Below are 23,425 nucleotides of genomic sequence, written 5' to 3'. Positions count from 1 at the left end.
TTTATCTTTACATCAACTTAACCGAGTGTGGAGACAACCGACCGTGTTGTTTCTCCCTTGCCATGCTCTGCCAGGTGGTGTGTCGCTAAGTGGTGCCGTGTAGAAACAAATACAAAACAATGCGCCCCCCTCAAACTGAAAGGCAGGTAGGAACTAAAAAATAAATAAATGAGAATTAATTAAACTGACATGTAGGCAGTTACATAATGTGTGTCTAATGTGTGTCTGACTCTGACCTCAGTAGTCACAACAATGGCCAGACACACCTGGATTAATCAGTTTGTCCAATAATGTAAAACAGGAAATAAAGGAGCTTGTTTAAAGCAGATATCAGCTTCACGGCCGTTTCGGCTAATGCTGCGTTCAAGGCAGGCTTTTGAAACCGTAAGTTACAGCTTCAAGTCACAACTACGACTTGGTAGCGTTCCAGGTAACCCGTAGCTCGTGTTTTTACCATCCTGTTGTCTGTGAAAGTTCCCTATAACGGCCACTCGTAACTTCCGACCCGTGAACTCGTACCAGATCGAACTGGTATGACTTCACAGGAAGGAAAAACACAAAGTACGAGTTTCTTTGAACGCACCATGAGTTAGCAGCCCCCGCCCTTGTCAGGCATCAATTGGTCCTCGTGCTACGTCACCACATTCACGCGCATCCCTTGGCTGCACACACAGCCCTTCATGCCGTTCTCTCTCCTCATTGGATAACACTTGTATCCCACAAGGAAAATTTTCTCCTCGGGTTACAGCAGAGCAGAGTGACGGAGAGACTCGTGTTTAGGCTGAAATACTTCATGTAAGTGATTGCTGACGGAAAATAGGACTATTTAGGACTTATATTAACAAAAACATTCCACTGATATCTGCTTTAAGTTCAGGAAGTAGTGGAGCTGTGCATACGCCTATTGCAATTGAAGTACTGTATTGGGCACCACTGGTCTTCAGAGTTCACAACCACTGCCTCTTTTTGGAGGAAAACCATGACAAACTACACAGAACAGTAAGATAAGGACTTGATCCCTCCTTACCACGCTACAGTATTCAAATGCTGCTAATACTTCATTAGCTATTATAACAAATCAATATGGTCATTTTAACTCTGTAGGGACCCTATTTTGAGTAAAGCTTACTTTGTCTGCCTCTAAATATAGATAAACAGCCTCCTATTAGGCTGGAAATCTATATTTATGTGGGTTATAATTTCAGGAAATTGCTGAAACAGTATTGATTCCTTTCTTTTTTGTAGCAGCTGGTGGTCTCCCATCATTTGCATGTAGCTCCTCCTCCGGCTGCTCGGTGGCACTGATCACCCCTCATACCGGACTGCTTGTTGTGAACCCAGCAGCGGCGGCACCGTACTGCACGTACAACCAGAAGGTTAACGGGAGGTTATTTCGACTGTGACTGCTGCAGGATCCGTTCACACTCACGGAAACGCCATCCAGCTGCAGCAGTGAAACATCTCAGCCGAGTGCGTGGAGGAGGAACCAGCGTCGGTTCGCAGAGCGGTCGTTGCGCACGGGTCTTTTGTTTTACTCGCATCTCTGCAGCATCAAGGACGGAGATCTCGGGGCGATACGAGGATCCATGAGAAACGCTTTGAATAGGATACCGCCTCAGTATCAAGGTAGGCCATGGTCAGAGTGGTTCATTTACAGTTACAGGTAGACACTGAGCGCTAGTGACCGACCGTGCACAAATCAGGACGATTTAATGGGCGAATGAATGAGATGAAATCAGATACTGGGATGCAGCTAATGAGCTTACACGAGGATCTTAGAATTGTTACAGAAAGCAAGCACTATAATATAGGTTATAGGTGTGTAGTGGGGTGATATAATATAATCCTACCATTGAGAAGATGGTTTATCTTTCCATTTTGATCTGAAAAGGGTATTTTATGTGTTTGTTTTGGAATTGACACTAGCACTCCTCCATGAAAGAGCTCAAACTGTCACCGCTGTGATAGTGGTGTCAGCAAAAGACAGAGTCTAAAGAGCTGTGCAGGGAAATCCTAAGACATCCAGATAAACAACATCTGTTTGCAGGTTGTGTGGGGGTTCAGCCATGGATGCTGGGAGGCTGGAGCAGCAGGTGGCCAGTGTGGAGAGGGGCATTGCCTTCCTGAAGCAGGAGCACCTGGCCATGCTGACGGGTCTGCAGCTGGAGATCACACACCTGAAGAGGCGCTGTCATGGTCAGTCCACTGGTGACCAGCTGCTCTCCAGCTCTTTATATCTTTATCCCCGTGTGTCATTATATCTCTATCACTATATGTCTTTGTATCTCTTAACCATGTCCTTTTCTGTCTGTCGTCTGTGCGTCTGCTGCTCCTGCTCCCAGAGCTGAGTTGTGAACTGGACTCCAAGTTTCCTGACAGAAACACATCAGGTAAGATATCACCGCTTCATGCTGACGAGAGAGGAAATGATACGTGGGAGATACTGAGATTTCTCTATCATCATCACTGAGAGCAAAGGCGGTGCAGAGAGACTACAGTGATGAGCAGACTATCTTTACTCTTATTAGCTTTGTAACGTTCCATATGGGCTTTTGTCGTTATAATAATCAAAAAAGGGATGCACCAATTGGATGCACCATGGCCTGCTCTGATATTAACTTTATGGAGAAACATAATCTATACACTTTAAATACAGTTTCATCCCATCGTGGTGTTTTTAGTGTCACAGCTCCCTTGGCATCATTTCACCTTTATACAAACATGATCAGCAAAAAGTTCCACATGAATACAGAAACCCTGAGCTGAGGATTCAGCATCAGATAAATAGATAGATAGATAGATAGATAGATAGATAGATAGATAGATAGATAGATAGATAGATAGATAGATAGATAGATGTGCAGAATGATCTCTGAGTCAGAGCATTAAAATTACTCAATATACTGTATGTGTATTATTTATTCATAACAAATTTACATCCAGGTTGCACTAAGTGATAAAGCAAATGAAGAAGAAGGGAGCAGCACTATGAAAGAATGAGAAGGACTGATAAAGTTGTTAAACTGAAAGATGCAGAGAAACACACCAAAGAGTTATCTCCTCATTATCCACACTGTTTTGTGTATCTGTGCCAAGTTCATGTCCACTGCAGTCCTCACTGTTTGTGTTTATGTGTTTCTCAGAGGAGGAGGCAGAGCTGGCAGCACGCTGCGAGGCTGCAGAGCGTCTCCTGGAGGACCAGCAGTGTATGATGGTGGCCGTGCGCGGGGAGCTGCGGGCCGGCCGGGCGCGGACGTCAGCACTCGGTAGGAGCCTCAGGGATGAGGAGCGACGCTTCCTGGACGAACTGAAACGCCGGAGCCACAAGATCACGCTGCTGAGCCGCGAGCTGCAGCGCCAAAATGTCACCACCACGACCCTCTGCCACGAGCTCCACACTGCACGCTTAAAACTGTTCCAGCAGCGGCACAGCGCCAGCTCTGCTGCAGAGGGAGAGGAGGAACCCAGAGGAAAGGATGAAGAGGAGGAGGAGGAGGAGGATGAAGATGAGGAGGATGAGGATGATGAGGGAGGGGGCTCAGACTGGCTACTGTCTCCACCGCCTCCGGCCTCTCCCAGCCAACCGGAGGCGAGACACAGGAGGCGTGTCACCCTGAGGGAGGAGAGGGTCAGAGCTTGCGTCCCGCAGGAGAGAGTGACATCACCGCGAAGGCCACACCCGATGCCCGACCCCGCCCTCTTCTTGGTGCCACTCAGATACCGCCTCCTTCGCTTGAACCAGCCAATCAGAAGCCAGGGTGCAGAGGGGATGGAGGACGAGTGGGAGGATATAGAGGAGAGCAGGGTGCACAGGAGGGTGGACATGGGAGCAGGAGAGGGAGAGACGGCTCTGTGACGGGGACAGAGAGACGGCGTTGTCTTCCAGCAGGTCTCGGCCAACATCTGCTGCAGTTTATTCCAGAAAACTCTTAAGAGGAGAGAGATGTAACCTTGTGATTATCTGTAGATTTCAGGAAGTGAGTTAGATATGTAGAGTTAGCTGCACAGGAGTGTGTGACCTACACATAGACGTATTAATGGAAATCCGTACACTGATGGTACAACATGCTACTTTGAGTGAGTGGGTCAAGAAAAAGACTGAATAGTGGTACCGTTTCATATGGATGCCTTTTGATTTTAACACTGTTGATCACAGCTTTTGCCTGTAATTAGTAGCCTTGCCTCTTGAGTCTATGAACAATGAACACCGTACTGTTCAAAGTGGCTACTGCTTTTTCACTGCAGCGGCCGGATTCCAGGTTCAGAGAGTCACTCGAAGAGCTGTAGGGACATTTTGTATGATTTGCACTTTATTAAATTCATGCAATGTGCCTAGTAATGGCAGAACAGTATTCCTACTGTCATGGTGTCTGTTTTCACATTTTAAATCACATCTCTATAGGTTTGATGTTTTGAGGAGAAGCAAAGGTGTCACTGATAACATCAACGGTGGCTGTGCTCTGTTGAAGTGTCCCTGCCAGTGTTGACAGCGAGCCAGCATGGAAATACCTGGAGCCAGACACAGAGGCAGCGAAATGGAACCCAGCCATCCTTAATCTTATTATTTGCACCTGTGCTGTCCTCACTGTGACATTTGGTCGTCATGGTGCTTGGTGTTCTGTATCAAGACCTCCGCTGACGCTTTTATCGATCAATAGAGACATACAGTCGTTGGCAACTGCTAATCAATTCATCACATTATGTCAAGCAGGAAAAGCAGACACTTATTGGTACAAGAGGATTTGTTGCTTTTCCTGTGTTTTATTACTACAAACTGATTGATTGCATTACAAAACACACATTTCACTTTTAATTAAGAAAATCATTTGCAGATTAATCAATAATGAAAGTCATCATTAGTCACAGCCATTGACATTAACATAACCCCCAGAAGCAGTTTGTACCACCCTATGATGTTGCTTGCTGGTAGCAGCTTTACTATCCCATAATATATTAAATGTACAGTATTTGTCATTTACCATAACTTCTTTATGAATACATATTTTATATTATTTAAAAATGTGTGTCTGCCCACAAGAGGGAGTTTTAATACTTGAAAATACATAATGTGTGCAACTGTAGGGTGTTATAAACACGTTATTAAATGTTTATTTGCCATTTATTAATGCTAAATAGAGAAGGACTTGAGGATAGGTGTTACCCCTAAATCCTGGCACTGGGTGGCAGTACAACCTCATGTATAAACTTAACACTGACTGGGATGAAAATAAGCTCAGATCTGCTGCAGGCGACACAGAAGCCAAAACTAAAACTCTTTGCATACTGTATTTAAAGTGGCATTCATTTGTTTATGCAACATGGCATCATAAAGCAGCATAGGCTACTGTTCAGGTAGTTAGACCTTTTAATGTAACCAGCTCCTATTATAATACATGATTCACGTGGTAGACAAACCCTTATATCAATGATTTTTCTGGGTTTTTATTGTTAGATTACTGGAAAACAAAAAAACAGAGGGAGTGGAGAGCTCAGAGGAGGAGGTGTAGGCTATATACAGAAAGATTGTGATGACTCACATGCTGACCGTCCTTCATCTGGGGAATCTGCATCTTGTTCTGCTGCACAGATTTATATTCAACGTGGCACAGTGTCCCACTGAACAAAAGCTACAGTACAGACCTCTGTGGAGGTGGATTTTTATTATGATTGACCAGTTACTCAGCGATCGAAGGATCTGCAGCGAACAAATTAAATGAAACTGAGTGAAATCAAATTCAACTCACCGTGGTGATAAACGGTGAGTTGGTAGCTACTGAACAGGAAAATACACAGATGAACTGAGGAAAAAAGAAAACTGAAACAACTTACAGTGACATTCTTCTTTTAACTTTATTGACTCTATAATCTATCTTATTGCTTGATAATTAGTCCATGAGCTGATACACAAAACTATAAACTACACCATCACTCACATGTTGTTGTCAAGTGTGTCATACACCTGCAACTCGTCTCCTAGCAAACGTCCCATTCTAGAATGTTCCCACAGTTGTCTTGGAGACCGTGCTCAGAATGTTAATGCATCTCTGCAGTGGTGCCATGGCAACCAAAAGAGCTGTGTTCCAGCTCATGCCTAATAAAAGTGAGCAAAGTGACCGCACGACGTTTCCAGGACTTTGCGATCGGGAGACGGACGTGCTGTGTCATTTTCACTAAAGGGGCAAACAAACGTGAGGTGGTCCAAACCCCCCCACCCCACCCCACCCCCTGCTGCTGTTATTTATACACCTTGTGCACATGCTCGCATTCAAGGTTGATAGAGAGTGCATGGACTGGAGTGTGAGCACAGGAAGTTACATCATGAGCAGGAGAGAGGTTGCCCTCTTCTGGACTTGGATGGGTACTAAAGTGTGTTGAATGTGCATGTGTGTGGTGTGAATAGAGGGGCCTACAGGCTCTCTCTCACAGCTCCTCTCCAGCCATGAAGGGCAGATACACACACCCATGCACTGACACACAGTTTGTGTAACGTGGTTTCGCAACGAGGACGGGGAGAGACCTCCTGCTCTGGAGGAGAAGCCTGGGAAAGTCAGTGATTTCAGCACAGCAGCCTGGAGAAGATGACACAGACTGGCAGTCTCCCCCTCTCTCTGCACTGGCTGGTAGGACCCACACATTGATTTCACCAATGTCATGTGCTGTTTTATTCCTCTGTTGTATGAGAGACATGTACACCCTTTCTTCTGCACCTGTGTGTCCTCATTAGCTTGGAGGGTGTGTTACCTTGCTAAAAACTCTAATAAAGGCCATATACATTAATATACAGCCATTTAGTATTTGGATTTAGACAGTTATAAGTAGTGAACAACTGTAAGATAGAGGGTTTGTTTTTTTTTTTTGTTTTTTTTAAATTTTCCTCTCACCTGTTTTCCAGGATTCCCACATATCCAGCATCATCCCACAGCTCATGTGATGAGCCTCGGTCTCCAAGCTTTTCCAGCTGGTTCCACTGTAAGGTGACACCGCTGCAGGAACACTTCATAATCTTCCTGTCATCAGCTGTTAAGCTGCTTGTATTCACACATGCCACACAAGACAAGACACACACATGTGACGGTGACAGAGTCTTTTGCAGTTTACACTGAGCAGCTTAGCTCAGAGAGAGTGTGCATTTGAAATTGGGATGAAAGTTTTGATTCAGTTTCACTTGTAACTGCACCCAGCAGTGGTTTCTCTGTTGTAGCTGTGCTCTCACCTTGTTGTAGCCTACACTGCTGCATCACTCCTCAGAAGTTGATCCGCTGGAGGTTAGTGAAACAAAGCTGCTGTTGAAGGGAAAAAAAAGTTTATTTATAGTTTTATTTTGTTTTGTTTTTATTTTGAAATGATATCAGTTGTGATTCCATGGTACTTCGCAAATATTGTTGAGATCAATTCTTTTTGCATTGTTACATTATTCTAAACTTTATAACCAAGTTTCTCTTCACAGCTTTGACTCATATAAACTCTGTGGTCTTTTCTCCCTTAGGCCTCTTGCACAGTAGTGTTGATGTTTTCTGCACGAAGGCAACATGGGAAACATAGTTCAGTGTTGTCAAGCGCTATCACACTACTTTAAGTGTAAGGATGCGGCAGCCCGGGGCGAGGTGGAGAGATCCGCTCTGCTGTCCAGTGAGGAGAGTGAATGCGAGTCGCCATGCCTGCCGGACGACCTGGAGGAGGATCTGTTACCCAGCTCCACCGGCATTGTGAACCCAGCCCTGGAACCGGAGCACTTCCTGTTCCCTGACATCATCCTGAGCAGCAACCCGGGAGGAGACGTGACACTGGTGGAGCCCATGGTGTGTCTGCTCGTGTCCCAGGAGGAGGAGGAGGAGGAGGAGGGAAGAGGTGAGGGAATGAGGGTGGGTGAGCGAAGACATGACGGACAAGAGAGGAGCGGCACGGAGAGGAGCCGGGGTTATTCTGAGGTCGAGACCCAGACCGAGGCGGAGACGCAGATCGGTACGGGTGTCCAGACTCAGACAGAATCACAGGCAGAGGTTCAGACACAAACAGATATACTGGTGTGCAATAGTGAGAATGTAGCGAGACAAGTAGGTAGACTAACAAACACTGTCGCTGCAAAAGATGTGGCTGTAGATGTCAAGGAAGAACATGAAATATTAAAACAGGAGGATGTGTTCCTGGAGGTAGAAACAGATACACAGACATCACGAGGGAGTTCAGAAACTGTCACTACCACGCCATCACAGAAACAACATGAAAGAATACTTGGCTCAGACATCTGGTCTGACGTAGATGTTTTTGCACAAGAGAAGGTGGAGAAGAAGAAGCTGGCCTCCAGAGAAGAAGCTGAGCAGGACAAACTGAAGAGGAATCAGATCCATGAGTTCAAAACAGAGCAAAAAGAAAAGTTAGACACTGATGGAGAAAGCGTCTTTCAAATGCAACCGGGGACACAGAGGGACGTAAAAGACGGAGGAGGAAGGCTTCATTCAGAGTGCACTTCAGTGATGCTGGCTGAGCACAATGTAAACAACGTGGATGAGAACATCGATAACAACGCTGAAAGCCTGGAGACCTGTGACCGTGAAGACCTGACGCCACAGAGGAGTCGACAGAATGAACAGATGGCGGAGGCATCTGAGGTGTCAGATCACAATGTAAATGAAAACAGCCATAATAACTCAGACCATAATCAGTGCCAGGAAAACCCGCATCCACCAAAGAAGGAGGAGGAGGAGGAGGACGAAGGCAAGACCGCTCCGCAGCAAGTTCTGCCTCAGGTGGAGGAGGACGGAGCTGAGATGAAGCAAATGACCCTGTTTTTAGTTGACAGGCTGTTTCTGGCAGCACCGTATGGAAAAGGTGTTTTACTCGACTGGGCCGTGTTTGTTCCTATCATATTCACGCATGTTTGATCATCACCATGCATGGGATCCTTTTACTGGAAAATTAAAAGAGGATGTTACATTTTATTCTCGTTACTTACTTACTAGGTGATGATTTAATGCAAAAAAGAAAGTTGCAAGAGGAAAACGGAAAGCCTAAAGTGAAATGTTAGGTACCAGATGGAAAAGCGAAAATCAATTTATTGCATTTAAGCTTTTAATTTTCCATTGAAGGATTTGATATTTCACTTTTCTTTTCCCACATGTACTGATTTCTGGTATTTATTTGTCATTTCACCATTTAGTTGTGTTTTTTCAGTTCCTTCTTTCAGTTCGTTCACCCTAACCCTATATTCTTATACATTGTCATTTTAATTTTACATTTGAATTATGGATGGGTGTAGAAATATCTTTTCTAATACACAGATAGCTTATATACTAACGCCCTGTATTTGTCTCTTCTGCACTGTTGTCAGCTGCACCTCTGATTCAAATTGAAGAAAGCCCACAGGATGATGATGTGGAGCAGCCTGATCCTGATAAAAGGGAGCAGCTCACCATCCGTGACATAGTTGAACTGCAGGAGACGAGCTTCATCGTCAGAATTCAACCTCCTGGATCAGAGAGTTTTGAGCTCCAGGTTCGGCTGAACTTCTGTTATTACTTTCTCATTGTATCTCTGTGTCTCTATCTTCCCTGTGAATCACTTTAATACATCCGTCCTCCGCTTGCAGGTGTCGGGCCAGATGCTGGTGGCAGAGCTGCGCCAGGTGCTGATGGACCATGAGATCACCTGCCACCGCACATGCTTCTCTCTCCAGCTGGGGGGCAACACACTGGACAGCCTCACAGAGCTCCACTCTATCCAGGGCATCCAGGACCGAGCGCTGGTCAAGTTGGTGGAAGGTAACTGCCTCCATCTTTTCCTCTTCTTATTTTTCTCACAGTTAAATGTTAAGATTGCTAAGACAAACTGGTAGCATGAAAAATTTCATTTCATCCATCTGTGGAGAAAAACACAATACATATAAATACTGAGTCTAAGTGATATAGAATAATAAAATGGAAGTTTTCTATAGTTTTTATAAATTCTGTGTGTTGTGTAAATTTTAAAGGAGAAATATTATGCCCCTTTTTCACAAATTAAAATCGTCCCCAGGTGTCTTAAAGACATACCTGTGACATGCTTTGGTCAAAATACCCCAAGGATCAAACATCACAGCTCTTTCCATCCTCTCAAAACAGCCCTGTTCAGAACGACTGGTTTCAGTGCCTGTCCCTTTAAATGCAAATGAACCACTGCTGCAATTTCGAAAACTAGTTACATCGCTGGAAGACATCTGAGGGAACAGCTCATAAAACCACATGGATTTCAAACTAGGGAGTCTGCAAATTACAGATTTTTCAAAAAGTGATATTTCCATAAGATGTCCCTTTTAAAGTCTGCCTGGTGGGAGTGAAAAAAACAAGACTATGAAAATGAATGCGCAATGATTTAATTGTCTATAGAGAGAGACACAACACTAGTAGCTCAGGGTTGTTGCCCCACCAGTGGTTGCAGCCCCTGGCCATCTCCTTCCAGTCATAAGATAAGATACAGGCAATAAAGCAATCAAGATACAATAGACAATACTGTCATAAGTCACATGGTTATCTTGTGGTCATCTCAGGTCATTCTCACTCCCAACAGATGGTTTATCTACCAGGATACAATAGGTTACACTAATCATTCAAAAGACTTTCCCCAGAATAAGACACCATCAACATTTCCACCACATGTAGTCTCACTGATGTTGACATTTCATTTTACTGCCATATGGCCTTGTCTTGTGCTGTAATGCTCCTTTTCTGAAATTCAACACAGCAGCAAGAAAGATTAAAGCAAACACTTTGAATGTTAAAACACTACTTCTGATATCGTTGCAGATTCGTATTCGGTGCGTGATGCTCGTCTGCATCTCAGACACGTGTGTGATCTTCTGAGGAGCCTCGACCTTACAGACGCTTACAACGGAGTGAACGGCAGTTCTCTGTCTTACCTCACCTTTTACACCAGAGGAGACAGAGGTACCTTTGTTCTCTCACGCATCTTATCAGGCTTTGGTCTTCTCATTTCTGTCGGTATATCCATCCACCTCCATATTTGTCCTCTCAGAGTATGAAAGTGTTGCGAAGAAGCGAGCCACAGAGAAGGAGTGCGTCGACTGCAGTCCTCCAGAATTCATCCTCCCCGGATGTAAGGAGCGACCGCTCTCCCCACTGCAGCCCGTCAGAGATGACTGGAAGGTGACAGATCAGATTATGTAATGATGAATATTGTGCATATTCATTCATATTGAAGCAGCAGTGGGATTTCATGGAAGCGTCATTTCAGCCATTACAGTGCCTGCGGGTTCTGACCATGAGCAGCTGGAACCCTCCTCCAGGGAACAGGAAGATGCATGGAGACCTCATGTACCTCAACGTCCTGACGATGGAGGACAGAGAACTCAACATCACGTCCTCCACACGTGGCTTCTACCTCAATCAGTGAGTGTTGAACCGTTCAGCTGTTGCAAGTTTGCTGGAGTATTTTTTTGTAGTCAAGCTTGTGCCAAGAGTGGCTGTCTATCCACCACTGCAATGTTTCAACAACAACTGGATACACTCACTGTGTCGAAATCCCCAGAGTCCAGAGATTCTCTTTTTATGTTCTTTCGAGAATCTGGGTCGGCTGAGCAGAGAGATTCTTTTTCATATGACATCTTACAATTCCATGATCAGAGCATGTCCAGTCCAGATTTCATCTTACATAGGGGAATAGTTTGAAACAACAGGGAAGCTGTAAGACTTGAAGATTTCAAATGATCGCCTCATGTTTGTGTCTCACTTGGAAAAATCTCAGAAGTATTGGCAAAGAAAAGTTTGTACAGACGTTCATGGTTCCCTGATATTGGCAAAGTTTGGTGATCACTTTTCATCTGACACCATCAGGTCAAAGTTGCAATCGGTCCAATAATTGGTTTTAACTAATATCACTCTCATCAGCCTCAGCTCTATGAATGAATGAATGAATGAATATTTATTTTTGTGCCATGCCACCATTGTGGCCCATCCCATATGGGATTACAAGACACATTTACTGACAAATCAAAAACTAGACAGTCTTCCCTACCTGCCACACAATTGCGACACATAAAAAAACAACTTCAGATTACTTTCAGTACTCATCTGTATATTGTTCTTCGTCTCATTGCCCACGAAATGAAGAAAATGCAAATATTTTCAACTGAAAAAGATGTTTTAGCTTCTCAGCATCGTCCAACCACACAAATTCGTTATTTGGATCTACCTTACTAAACAGTTTTTGTCTTATAAAGTCAAAGAAAGGACAGTATAACACAAAATGCATTTCATTCTCCACCTCTTAGATATCACACAAAGTAGAAATTCTATCGTCTTCTGCTGTGCCAGCATATCTGCCTGTCTCAATATGAAGACCAATACCAATTTTCTGGGCCAAATATCTGTTTTATTTCACAGTACTGTAAGCACGCAGCTTTGGTTTACCCCAAATATCTAGTGCCCATCTATCTTTACTTTGTTGAAAAATAATTATTTTTAATACATTAACCTCCACTGCTTTGGGTTTAGTGTCTGTTTGATATCAGCATGTTAGCATTGCCATTGTTAGCATTCAGTCCAGGCTGCTGAGTCACAGCCACAATCAGTGACACTTTTTGTTCTTATTATGAATTTCCTCTGACTGAATTTCTTCCTGGTTCCGACACTTGTGCGATGAGGTTTGTAGAAACTTACCTGGGTTCATTTTCTGCTACAGTTTGTGTGTTCTGTCTTCTCCAGGTCAACTGCCTTCAACTTCAACCCTAAACCTGCCGCGCCCAAAACCTTCTGCCACTCTCTTGTTGACCTGCTGAATCAAGTCAGCCCTGCTTTCAGGAAAAACTTCAGTGCCCTGCAGAAGAAGAGGTAAGCAGACTCTTTGTGATTAATATGGAAAATAAATTAATCCAAGCGACATGTAACTTTATTAATATAAATCCAATAATACAACTATCCTAATGGAACAGAACCTCTCACTCCATGTGAATGGAAATGTGTTTTCTATCACTTCCTTCTACCCAGAGTCCAGCAGCACCCTTATGAGCGGTTCGCAGCACCTTTTCAGGTGTTCACCTGGACGGCCCCTCATGGAGACCACGCCCTCGACTGTGTCAAAGCAGAGGACACACACGCCAGTCACATGGGCCAGGACAAGCACACAGCTGGGCAGGTTGCAGCCGCAATACACAGGCTATATTTTAGAAATGCAGATGTTTGAGCATGCGTGTGTCTGTGTGCATTTACACACTAAAACAAACACTTTACACACACGCATCTAAGAATAACTGATAGTCTAATAGTAATTGTGATAATGATGCTGATATTTAGGTTGTGCACTATGACCACAGAGTCGGGACTGGAATGAGGAGCTGCAGGGATGCAAGGAACTCCCCAGGAAATCCCTCCAGGAGCGTCTGCACAGAGAGAGGAGCGTATTTAAGGTGGGACCACAGATTTATTTTTAACATCTATTGTTGTTCTCCTAATTATGTTTGAGAGATGCAGACTCATGACTGTGACATCACGCCTCCATCCAGACCAACAGTGACTTTGTTGCCGCTGCAACCCAAGGCGCCATGGCTGTTATCGACGGTAACGTCATGCCATTAAACCCAGGCGAGGCGCCTCATATGCAGATGTTCATCTGGAACAACCTCTTCTTCAGCCTGGGCTTCGACATATCTGAGCACTACCGCCCACTGGGGGGCAACACCGCCGCTCATGCTGCTGCCATCTGCGACCTGAGAGGAGCACAGGTAGAGATCCACAGCAGTATCTGCATAAAGAGTCTTAGATGTACACTTTAATATTACATACAGTAGTTCTGAAACGTCGTAACATGTGGATATTAAAGGGAAATAATGAGCAGCCAGCAGCCTGCAGTTGGTTGGGCTCTGATTTTCACTTTCTAAGTCTAATAAGTAATCTTATTCACTCTCACATTATCTGTAGCTGTCATCTCATCTCATCTCTCATGTCATTAAAACAAATATAGACAGATATAGATTTACTCCATTTTTGAGGAGGTCGAGGAGGAATACTTTATGTTGTAACATTAACTCTTACATTAACTAATTAAAAATAAGCTTCTATTGAAATTTGAAGAGAAATGGTTTGAAAATGTTCTATTAAAACCAAAATTAAGGACATATATGCAGATTAAATCTAATTTTGGCCCTGAATTATACGTTACATCACACTTACGGAGAAGTCAAAGATCTTTAGCTGAGATCTGGTATTCTTCCCCTGGCCATTGAGGTTGGTTGTTTTAAAAAACATTCCCGAGGAGAGCAGAATATGTGAAATGTGTGAGTTAGATGAAGTAGAAAATAAGTCTCATTTCCTTTTATATTGTACAAAGTATGATGATTTGAGAGAGGTATTATTTCATGAAATCTGTGGACAAGACCCAGAAATATTTTGGTGCTCTGATGAGCAGATGCTGGAGTGGTTGTTTAATTTCAGTGTGTTTAAGACTGCTAGTTTTATTTCTAAAGCCTGGAAAAGAATAAACTTGTTTAACTAATTTGTGATGATTTCCTTTGAACCTTGGCATAATTTTCCTTTTCTTTTTTTGGATAATGGTTTGAACCCCTGTTTTCTTATTTCTTTGATGTGTTCAGGATGTGCTCTGGTCCTGGTTTGTTTTCTTGGTGTCTTAGAAGCACATGGGCTGGGCATACATAGGTATGCATGACACAATTATAAAAGTCATTCATTCATATAATGAAACTGCTCTACCACAGGCATATGCATCTGTAGACACAGAGGGGCTTCACACACTGGGGACAGCTGTGGTGGATTATCGTGGAATCCGTGTTATCGCTCAGACGATTGTTCCTGGGATACTGGAGAAGAATCAGGAGCAGAGCGTAGTCTATGGCTCTAACGACTATGGAGTAACTGTTTTTACACACCCCAGGTGAGACAAAACAATCATGTCAAATATCAAACTGGTAACCATGACACGTTTGATTTTCCCAGCATTACTGCGTATCATCAGAGGTGTTTGTTCACTGCAGGTTTCTGGAGCTTCTGGATAAAACCAGTAAACCACTGAGGATCCAACGTCACAAGGTGCTCGACCACAACGACGTCCCCGTGGAGCTTTGTTCGGGCGTTGAGACCAAAGGCATCCTGGGTAACGATGGACGATCCTACATCTTAGACCTTCTCCGCACCTTCCCCCCGGACCTCAACTTCCAGTTCTCAGAGACAGGGGGGACGGGGGAGGAGGTGCCAAAGGAGTGTCAGAGCTTTGGTTACCCACGGCGACATCGTCACAGCCTGGCCAGTCTGAGACCGGAGCTGATAGAGGCCTTTGTCCAGCACAGGTGAGGAGGAGGTGTGAAGCCTGTTAGACCAACAGGATCAACTCAGAGTTAGAAACTATCAAACTCTTCGTGTTTTTTGTCACAGGTATGAACGGTATGTCAAGATGGTGGCTCAGGAGCTCAGCCAACTGGAAGAGCAGGATGCAGCCACAGCAACACCTGATGCTGATGAGGGTGAGTATTAAAGGGATACTTCACCTAAAATCAACAATTTTCCGCTCACCGTTATGCCAAGGAAGGGTTTGGAGAACCTTCAGAGTTATCAAAACGCTTTTAGAGTTCCAGGGGGGGTCCGGCTGGCAACGGATTTTCATATAATGGCGGCTCACTTTTGAATCATCCAAAACACACACTATGAAACATCCAGATACCTCCATACTGCTCGCCCGTACTGACCCAAGTGTCCTGAAGCCGCCACATGAAAAAGTTGTTCAGAAAAAAATTCATTTGATCTCTGTTTTTAACCTTGTTGTAGCAGTAGCTCCCAGTGGCTACGTGATATGCGTGAGATTTGCTGCAAGATGTTCTTCCGTGTTTACATCATACATCCAATGGTTTTCGCAGCAAATCTTGCGCATGCGCACAAACATCAACAGAGCCACTTTGGCTGTTTGGATGTTTCAGAGTGTGTGTTTTTGACGATTCAAAAGTGAGCTCTATCCGCCGTCATTATATGAAAATCCGTTGCCAGCCGGACCTCCCCTGGAACTCCAAAAGCATTTTGATAACTCCAAATGTTCTCCAAACCCTTCCTTGGCGTGACAGTGAGTAGACAATTGGTGAATTATTGATTTTGGGTGAAGTATCCCTTTATGTGACATCATGAAACTAAAGTGATAAAGCAGCAGAAACTGGGTCACTGCCAAGATAAACTAGGTTGAGAAGCACAGCGTGATGAGGTACAAAATTAGTCAAAGAAAAAACATGCTGGTAGCACAAAGACATGAAAGTGCATTGAATTGTAGTAGAAAGACAAGTTTCAAAGTTACATTTTGGAAAAACTTCAAAATGTTAATTTCATCTCCTTTTTATCACTAGTTTTAATTCAAATAGAGAAATAAGTTAGATGTTCTCTTACATTTGCATGTTTCAACTGTCAACCTACAGTCTCCTAACTCATTTGTCTGTTTAAAAGAAATAGTAAAACAAGGTGGCAGAGAGTTTCTTTGCAGGATCCCTTTATAGGAGTTGTTCTGTAGAATTAAATCCCATCACACGATCTTCATCAGCACTTTACTAAGTTAAATGTTCAGTTTTTCAACCACCTTGAGAACATCTCATCCACTCTTTTCCTTTTGCAAATTAAGATTCTACAGACAAAACATTTGATGATTTCTTAAAATGAGATGCATTCTCCACAGTGGAAAAAGTCTGAAATCAGCTCCCACTCCACCTACTACTGCATTAACATTCTGCCTACAGACTCATGCATCAATATTAATGAATCTGTGCTACAATAGATAACAATAGAGCTATGTCAGGGGTCATTCTTGGCCTTTAAACCAATGTGAATTTCAAGTGGTTGATCAACACTCCAAATGCATGAATATTCACTGTATAACTAGTGGATGAGGCTAAAGAGAGAAATGCCAGGTTGCTGTGTTAATAATGTATTTGTATTTTGCTTGTGCAGAACTCCAGAGGAGAGATGTAATCATGAAAGCTTGTCAGGCTGTCGGATCAGTGAGCGACTGTCGCTTTGACATCCGCTTCAATCCTGATGTTTGCTCTCCAGGTATTAAATCCAACTTTGCGCACACACTCGCACTTGGTTTAAAAGTACGTTTTTAAAGGTCAGACCAAGAGTAAATGTGTGTCTTTGCTGCAGGTGTTCGTTTCTCCGCTGAGTGTGTTGAGGAGGTTCACAGGCACAGGAAGATGTTGTGGGAAGCTGCTGCTTTTATTCTGTCCAATCAGATTCCAGCTGTTGTAAGTTTAGTGATGAGCATTAATGTACATTCATTTCATCCTGTCGTGTACATGAACCTTAAAATGTGTAATGTTGATGGGGATGATGGTGTGTGTATGTGTGTGTGTCAGCTGAGGGACTGTCTGGACCACACAGCAGTGCCGATGGATGGAGCCACCCTGACCTCAGTGCTTCATCAGCATGGTGTGAATGTGCGATATCTGGGCACTCTACTGAGGGAGCTGCACACAGTGGAGGAGAGAGAGAGACTCGACCATGTAAAGGTAATTACCACACTAATTAGTTATATGTTATTATTAACCACAAGATAAATGTGTTAAGTTGATAGAGCTGCCTACTTCCTTCTGTTATTCTTTCTCTGGCGCTGGACTGACAAGGATACATTATCTATAAATGAGTCATTATTGTTAATAGAGGTAGTACTAGTATCATTGTAACATTTATCTAATCTGGTAGTCTGTCTTGAATAGAGACCTTTCTTGCAAGAGAGAAAGTATGAGTTCAGTAAACACTGATTTTATGTATAATTTTGAATATTTTTCATCCCATCTGCAGCTGCCAAGTGAAGTAATATACATAAATTCTCAAGTCATGAATATGAAAATTAAACATATTAAACACACTCCACATTTCATATTCATACATTATACAGTATATTACATACTGTTATAGTGGTGGTATTGTGAGCATTCATGAGGAAGGGTTTAACTGGCAGGGCTGAGTGTCCCCAGATGTGTCGGACATGTGTTTAACTGCAGGAATTCTCTGTCACACTACACTCATTTAAAGTCTTCAATACCCTTTGTGATCAGTAATCCTTTTCACTCTGGTGAAATTTGCTGTATGTATAATTTATCAGTCTGGGGAGGAGGAACAGATGCGCTTTGAGAATTTTGCAAGCTTAATGAGATGAAGTTGGATTATCTTTTCAGAACCTGAAATAATTGAATATGCTTCACGGTAATACAATCTTAGATGTAGTCTTTTTCAATCAGTCAATCAGACTTAATTTGTGTATATTGTGGAGCACTTTTTATGCAAACTGTATAACACATAATGCTTTTTCTTTCTAAAAAAAACAAACAACAACAAAAAAAACAAAAATTTCCCAACCCCTCACTCAGACATACACAACTGACACACAGAACAATAACTTTTAGACCAACTGGAGACAGAACTGGTTTGAGTTTTAGTGAAGATGCCTGTCTCTCTATAGTGATTAATGATTAATCTCCAATGCCTTCAGATTTAGATAAAAAAAATAACTAATATGAAATATGATATCCACTTGATATCATTAAATAGTCTTTCAGGACAACCAAACTACAGGATTTGGTTGAAGATATAACTGTGTATCATCTGCATAAAATAAAACAATATGTTGTACCTTCTAATTATGTAATGTTAGCTCACAAAAACATATAACATGAAATACATACAACATAAGTGGCAACAAAGCAATGAAGCAATAAGGATACGAATAAGACATACCGGTAACAAAATAAAAATGCTATGGGGCAAGATATGTAGCTCAGGTTTGTTGTTTCCTGATCATATAACTGATCAAATGTTCCCCCACAGAGAATTTCTATAAGTGAGATCTTCATCAGAAGTGCTAAACACATCTTCAGGACCTATCTACAGGTGACTCATATGATGCAAACATGTAAAATAACAACATTAACATTTAAAATCAAGCAAGAACTTTGTGATATCAAGTTGTATCTTATTTTCCCTCAGGATGTGGAACCTGCAGCGTTCTCTGCTGCTGTCAGCCACTTCCTGAACTGCCTCTTGAGTTCCTGTGTCCCCGACTCCTGCTCTGATGAGCTACTCACTCGTCGCAGGAGCCGACGTCGGCGGAGCCACGGGAGCCGAGTCCCCTCACTGACAGACAGTGTGTGGGCCCGACTGACCCCCAGTGAGCTGTGGGGCAGGATCAGGACCGAGGCTGGAGATTATTACCACCATACATTTGACAAGTACGTGTGTGTCTGCAGATATGTATGAGTGTATGTGTGTGTAGATATGGGCAGCAGGATTCCACAGTTCCATCCTCTCTGTGTTCAGTGACAGTGTAGATCAAGTAATAGAGAAGCACGGCCTTCAGAAGATCTCCCTGCTGAGAGAGATTGCCATCAAGACTGGCATCCAGGTAAGACACCTTCTCTTCATAATGCATTGACATGTTCTGTCCATCTTAAAGGGATAGTTCAACATTTTGGCAAATTGGCCCATTGCCATAATCCCTATAGTTTTAGGAGTAGGTTCATTACCTTTAATTCTTGGTGCAAGGTATTTTTAGAACGGTGGAGCAGAGCCGATTCACCACACTATGAGATAATAACGGAACGTTACAAGACAGAGTTGTTTTCGAGATAAATTCATGCAAAACTGCTGATGCACGTCAGGGGCAGTTTTTCGGCAATTAGTCTCTGCATTTCGAAAACAACTCTGTTTGATGAGGGAAACCAAGAAATCCCATGAGCCTCCGTAGAGTAGCTCTGAGCAGCTCGCGGCTCTGCTCCACTGTTCTAAAAAGAGCTTGCACCGACAATTAAAGGTAACGACCCTACTGCTATGACTATAGGGATTATGGCAATGGGCCAGTTTGCCAAAATGTTGAACTATCCCTTTAAAGCTGAACACTGTAGATCTCTTTCTGCTCCTTCCTCCTCCCCTCCATGTAGGTGCAGCTGAGGGAGTATGTGTTTGAGTCCCGGCATAAGCCAGTGTTTAGCGAGGAGGACGTAGTGAACATGTTCCCTGTGGTCAAACATCTCAAACCTACAGCAACAGATGCCACACGGCTTGTCCAACAGGCACAGGTGGCAGTACAGCAGGGTGAGACACACAACAGGCTAAAACAAACATTCAACTGCACTTAATACAGAATATTTGTTTATATTCAACATTATATAAGTAAATGAACATTGATAGGAAGATATATTTAGCATGTATCACCTGATATGCTAAATACAAAGGACAAAAGGAAAAAGAGAAAGGGATACAGTTAATAAGAAAAGTCATGTCAGTGAGCTACAAATCTCACAATATGGGAAATAGTTAATGATACACTCAAATTGGCAAAATCTAGATTATTTGTGTTATGTAAAAAAAACATTTTTGATCCCAGCAGAAGCTACACAGCCAGCCCTTCAGTAGTCAAGACAGGCAGGTATATTCCAATAGTGCTGTTGTTTGGGCTCAAAATTCTCACTTTTTGTTAGTTAGTTAAAAAAAGTGTTTATTTGACTTAAACACACACCTATAAATAATAAAACCAGAGAAACAGATCATTTTGAAGTGGTTATGTCTCCATGCAACATTGATTTACATAGATTTGGAGCAGATGTAATTAATTTGTGTATTCAGAGCTCATCGGGACTTTTTTATGTTTGCATTTAGGGCTTCTAAAAGATGGGTATGAATTGATCAACCAGGCCCTGACTCTGTTCAGCAGCGTATGTGGGGTCCTGCATGAGGATGTGTGCATGTGCCTGCGTCTCCTTGGACGGCTCAGCTACATCTTGGGGGACTATGCAGATGTAAATATGGTTTCCATTCATCTCATGACCTTTTATCTTTTCAGACTTATGAATCAGCACCCACATGCCGAGTTTGATCAAAGCTATTGTACAGTGTTTGACTATTATATTATGAGCATCTGTGAGTTTTCATAAATAAACCTTGTCTTAATTTCTCTTCGTCTCACAGGCCCTCAGCCACCAGGAAAAGGCTGTTATGAGCAGTGAGAGAGTTCAAGGTATAGACCATCCACAGACCATACAAGACTATGTGAGTTTCTTCACCTTCTCATCAGCTGACAGACTGATTGATTTCCCATAAAACATCTTACTTGACTCCGTTAATGTAATATCTACTTAACTGTGTCCTCCTATGACTCTGTCCTCCTGTCTGTGGTCCAGACGTACCTGGCTCTGTACTGCTTTGCGGGAAGCCAGCATTTCACCTCCCTGCAGCTGCTGTATCGCGCTCGGTACCTCACCCTGCTCGTGAGCGGAGAAGACCATCCACAAGTCGCTCTGCTGGATGTAAGTGAGACCTCATCTCCAGAAAGTTGGATTATTCTTCCACACTTTGTTTTTCAAAAATGAAATTGCTGTTACCATTTTTTAGCCAGTGCTTTGTAGGATTTGGTTTTTATAGAAAGTGATATAAAAAGAGGCAGTGTTTGAGAGACTTTTTATGATTATTGGTGTTTGTTCAGATCCAGTGTGATAGAAAACGTAGTTACATCTCACTCATGATCTCTTAACATCCCTAATGTGCTCCTCTACATTAGAGCATGCTGGGTCTGGTGCTTCATGGACTGATGGAGTATGAGCTCTCACTGAGGTTCCTACAGAATGCCTTAAATTTAACCTCAAAATACCGCGGTGTCACATCGCTGAGAAACGCACACAGGTAACATTACATTTAGCATCACTCTTATTTTCAGAATGACATTTGTGTTATATCACCTCTTTGCCTCTCTATGTCTGTGTCTTGTGTACAGTCATCACCTGCTTGCCACTGTATATGAGACTAAAGGGGAGTTTCGATCAGCTCTGCAACACGAGAAAGAGGCTTATACAATATATAAAAGCCAGGTATGTTTTAAATGCTGCTGCAGTGCCATCTTTGCTGGTGTTATGCTATATAGTTCTAACTGACCTTATATTACAGGTTGGTGAGAGCCATGACAGTACAAAGGAGAGCTCAGAATACCTGAGGAGCCTCACTCAGCAAGCGGTGGTCCTTCAGAAAGCCATCAACCACATCTACAGTAACACACTGAGTGCCTGTATCCCACCTCCAAAGGTGAGTATTGTTTGGCAAAATCCACCTGACTATGTATCAAGCCCATTCCTGATTGTGTCATACTTAATCTAATCCGTGCTTCTCCCCAGTTTTCCACTCCAAGCCTTCCCACAATCCTTCAGCAGCTCAACCTGACATGTGGAATCATTCTCATTCCCCTCAGGTGAACATTAAATCATTATGCCATCAGTAATAACCACTAATGTGGTATAGTGTGTGATGGTAATTTCACCTGATGGTTATTCTGATAAAAGCCCTCCTCTCACTTTACATGTGATGTCTTTCTCTGTAGTGCAAAAGAAGTTGCAGACCTGAGGACTGAGATGAAAGGAAAGGAAAAGCGTCAAGTGGAAGAGCTGGAAAATCAGTTATTAAAGCAAAAAGACTGCAGGACTTCACACAAAGAACAACCCCTCTGAACTACAGACAGTTACAATACAACATCTGTGTGTGTTCTGTCTGGTTTCTGAAAAGGAGTACAGACAATGAGCAACAGTGGAAAAGGAGGGCCAGGTACATTGCTGGTGGTTATATGCGGGTTAGATTACTTTGGACAACAACTACAGATTATCTAAGGAACAGACAGGTGCAGACAGTTTGTTTTGCTGCTGTCTGTGAAGGACTGGATGTTGGAAAGAGTCTTATATACAGGACATTGTTGAAATATATGGAATCTATGAATAAACCATGGGGGCAGAAACATTGATGGCAAATACATAACTGTAGCCTACTCATTTTTGTCAGAAAAATACATAAACCTTAGACTCTAAATATAATTGAAGTTTATACCACTAGGTTAAAGGAAAAGCACAGTATGTTTGGAGCTGACAAAAAAATAGCTATGAACTGAAAGTCCAAATTTCTATTATTTTACCATGTTGATGTCTTATTGCAATTCCCTGTGTGTCCACTGGGTTTCAGACTTGTGCCATGAACAATTCTCAGAACATGACAGATAAGTTGTCTGTGCCTGATCATTGAAATTATCTCTATGAATGTTTTTATGTGTACTAGCCTACCACTGTACTTTAATACACATTCTTGTCATTAATATTCAGGTGTCTATGGGAAAACAATAACAATTCTCTTAGAAGTTGTTCTCAATTCAAAGAGATCAAGTGGGTTTAGTGGTTTATAAATTATTTGCAAATGAAAGCATTACAGTTTGAACTGGTATTGAAATATTATCAAGTGACACTTTCTGGAGTTGGACCAAAAATGTAAAATTGGAATTTGACTAAAAGTTAAGTAAAATTCATTTTAGATATTTCCAAAAAATATCTGCTATTTCACTGTGTGGCTTACAACTGTTGATCTGAAAATGTATTCAAATGGTTAGTGTAAAAATTATTAGAGGTGGTTTTGTTTCCTGAGAGTTGTTC

General features: G+C 42.6%; 2 protein-coding genes across 2 annotated transcripts; both read left to right on the top strand.

The window, feature by feature from the left end:
- Nucleotides 1-2,063: 2,063 nt before the first annotated feature.
- On the top strand, nucleotides 2,064-3,856 carry ccdc92bb (coiled-coil domain containing 92Bb; the record flags this gene model as incomplete). Its single annotated transcript, XM_083986815.1, has 3 exons — nucleotides 2,064-2,196; nucleotides 2,343-2,390; nucleotides 3,144-3,856. Exons 1-3 carry the CDS (start codon nucleotides 2,067-2,069, stop codon nucleotides 3,854-3,856), a joined length of 891 nt encoding a protein of 296 aa, XP_083842941.1. The 5' UTR covers nucleotides 2,064-2,066.
- Nucleotides 3,857-7,529: 3,673 nt separating this feature from the next.
- LOC310996558 (clustered mitochondria protein homolog) lies at nucleotides 7,530-22,462 on the top strand (the record flags this gene model as incomplete). The annotated part of the gene is made up of 28 exons (XM_083985981.1): nucleotides 7,530-8,829; nucleotides 9,329-9,492; nucleotides 9,587-9,758; nucleotides 10,779-10,919; nucleotides 11,008-11,138; nucleotides 11,227-11,381; nucleotides 12,696-12,821; nucleotides 12,978-13,125; nucleotides 13,304-13,396; nucleotides 13,493-13,711; nucleotides 14,702-14,877; nucleotides 14,978-15,289; nucleotides 15,375-15,463; nucleotides 16,923-17,024; nucleotides 17,118-17,218; nucleotides 17,330-17,482; nucleotides 18,801-18,863; nucleotides 18,960-19,201; nucleotides 19,290-19,374; nucleotides 19,910-20,063; nucleotides 20,628-20,767; nucleotides 20,937-21,017; nucleotides 21,149-21,274; nucleotides 21,526-21,647; nucleotides 21,739-21,832; nucleotides 21,909-22,043; nucleotides 22,133-22,206; nucleotides 22,336-22,462. 28 exons carry the CDS (start codon nucleotides 7,530-7,532, stop codon nucleotides 22,460-22,462), a joined length of 5,025 nt encoding a protein of 1,674 aa, XP_083842107.1.
- Between the last annotated feature and the right edge of the window lie 963 nt (nucleotides 22,463-23,425).

Source organism: Trachurus trachurus (assembly GCF_905171665.1).
Source record: "Trachurus trachurus genome assembly, chromosome: 14".
Taxonomy (NCBI): domain Eukaryota; kingdom Metazoa; phylum Chordata; class Actinopteri; order Carangiformes; family Carangidae; genus Trachurus; species Trachurus trachurus.
The sequence above is the reverse complement of the archived record's forward strand: the minus strand, read 5'-3'. Positions and strand labels throughout refer to the sequence as shown.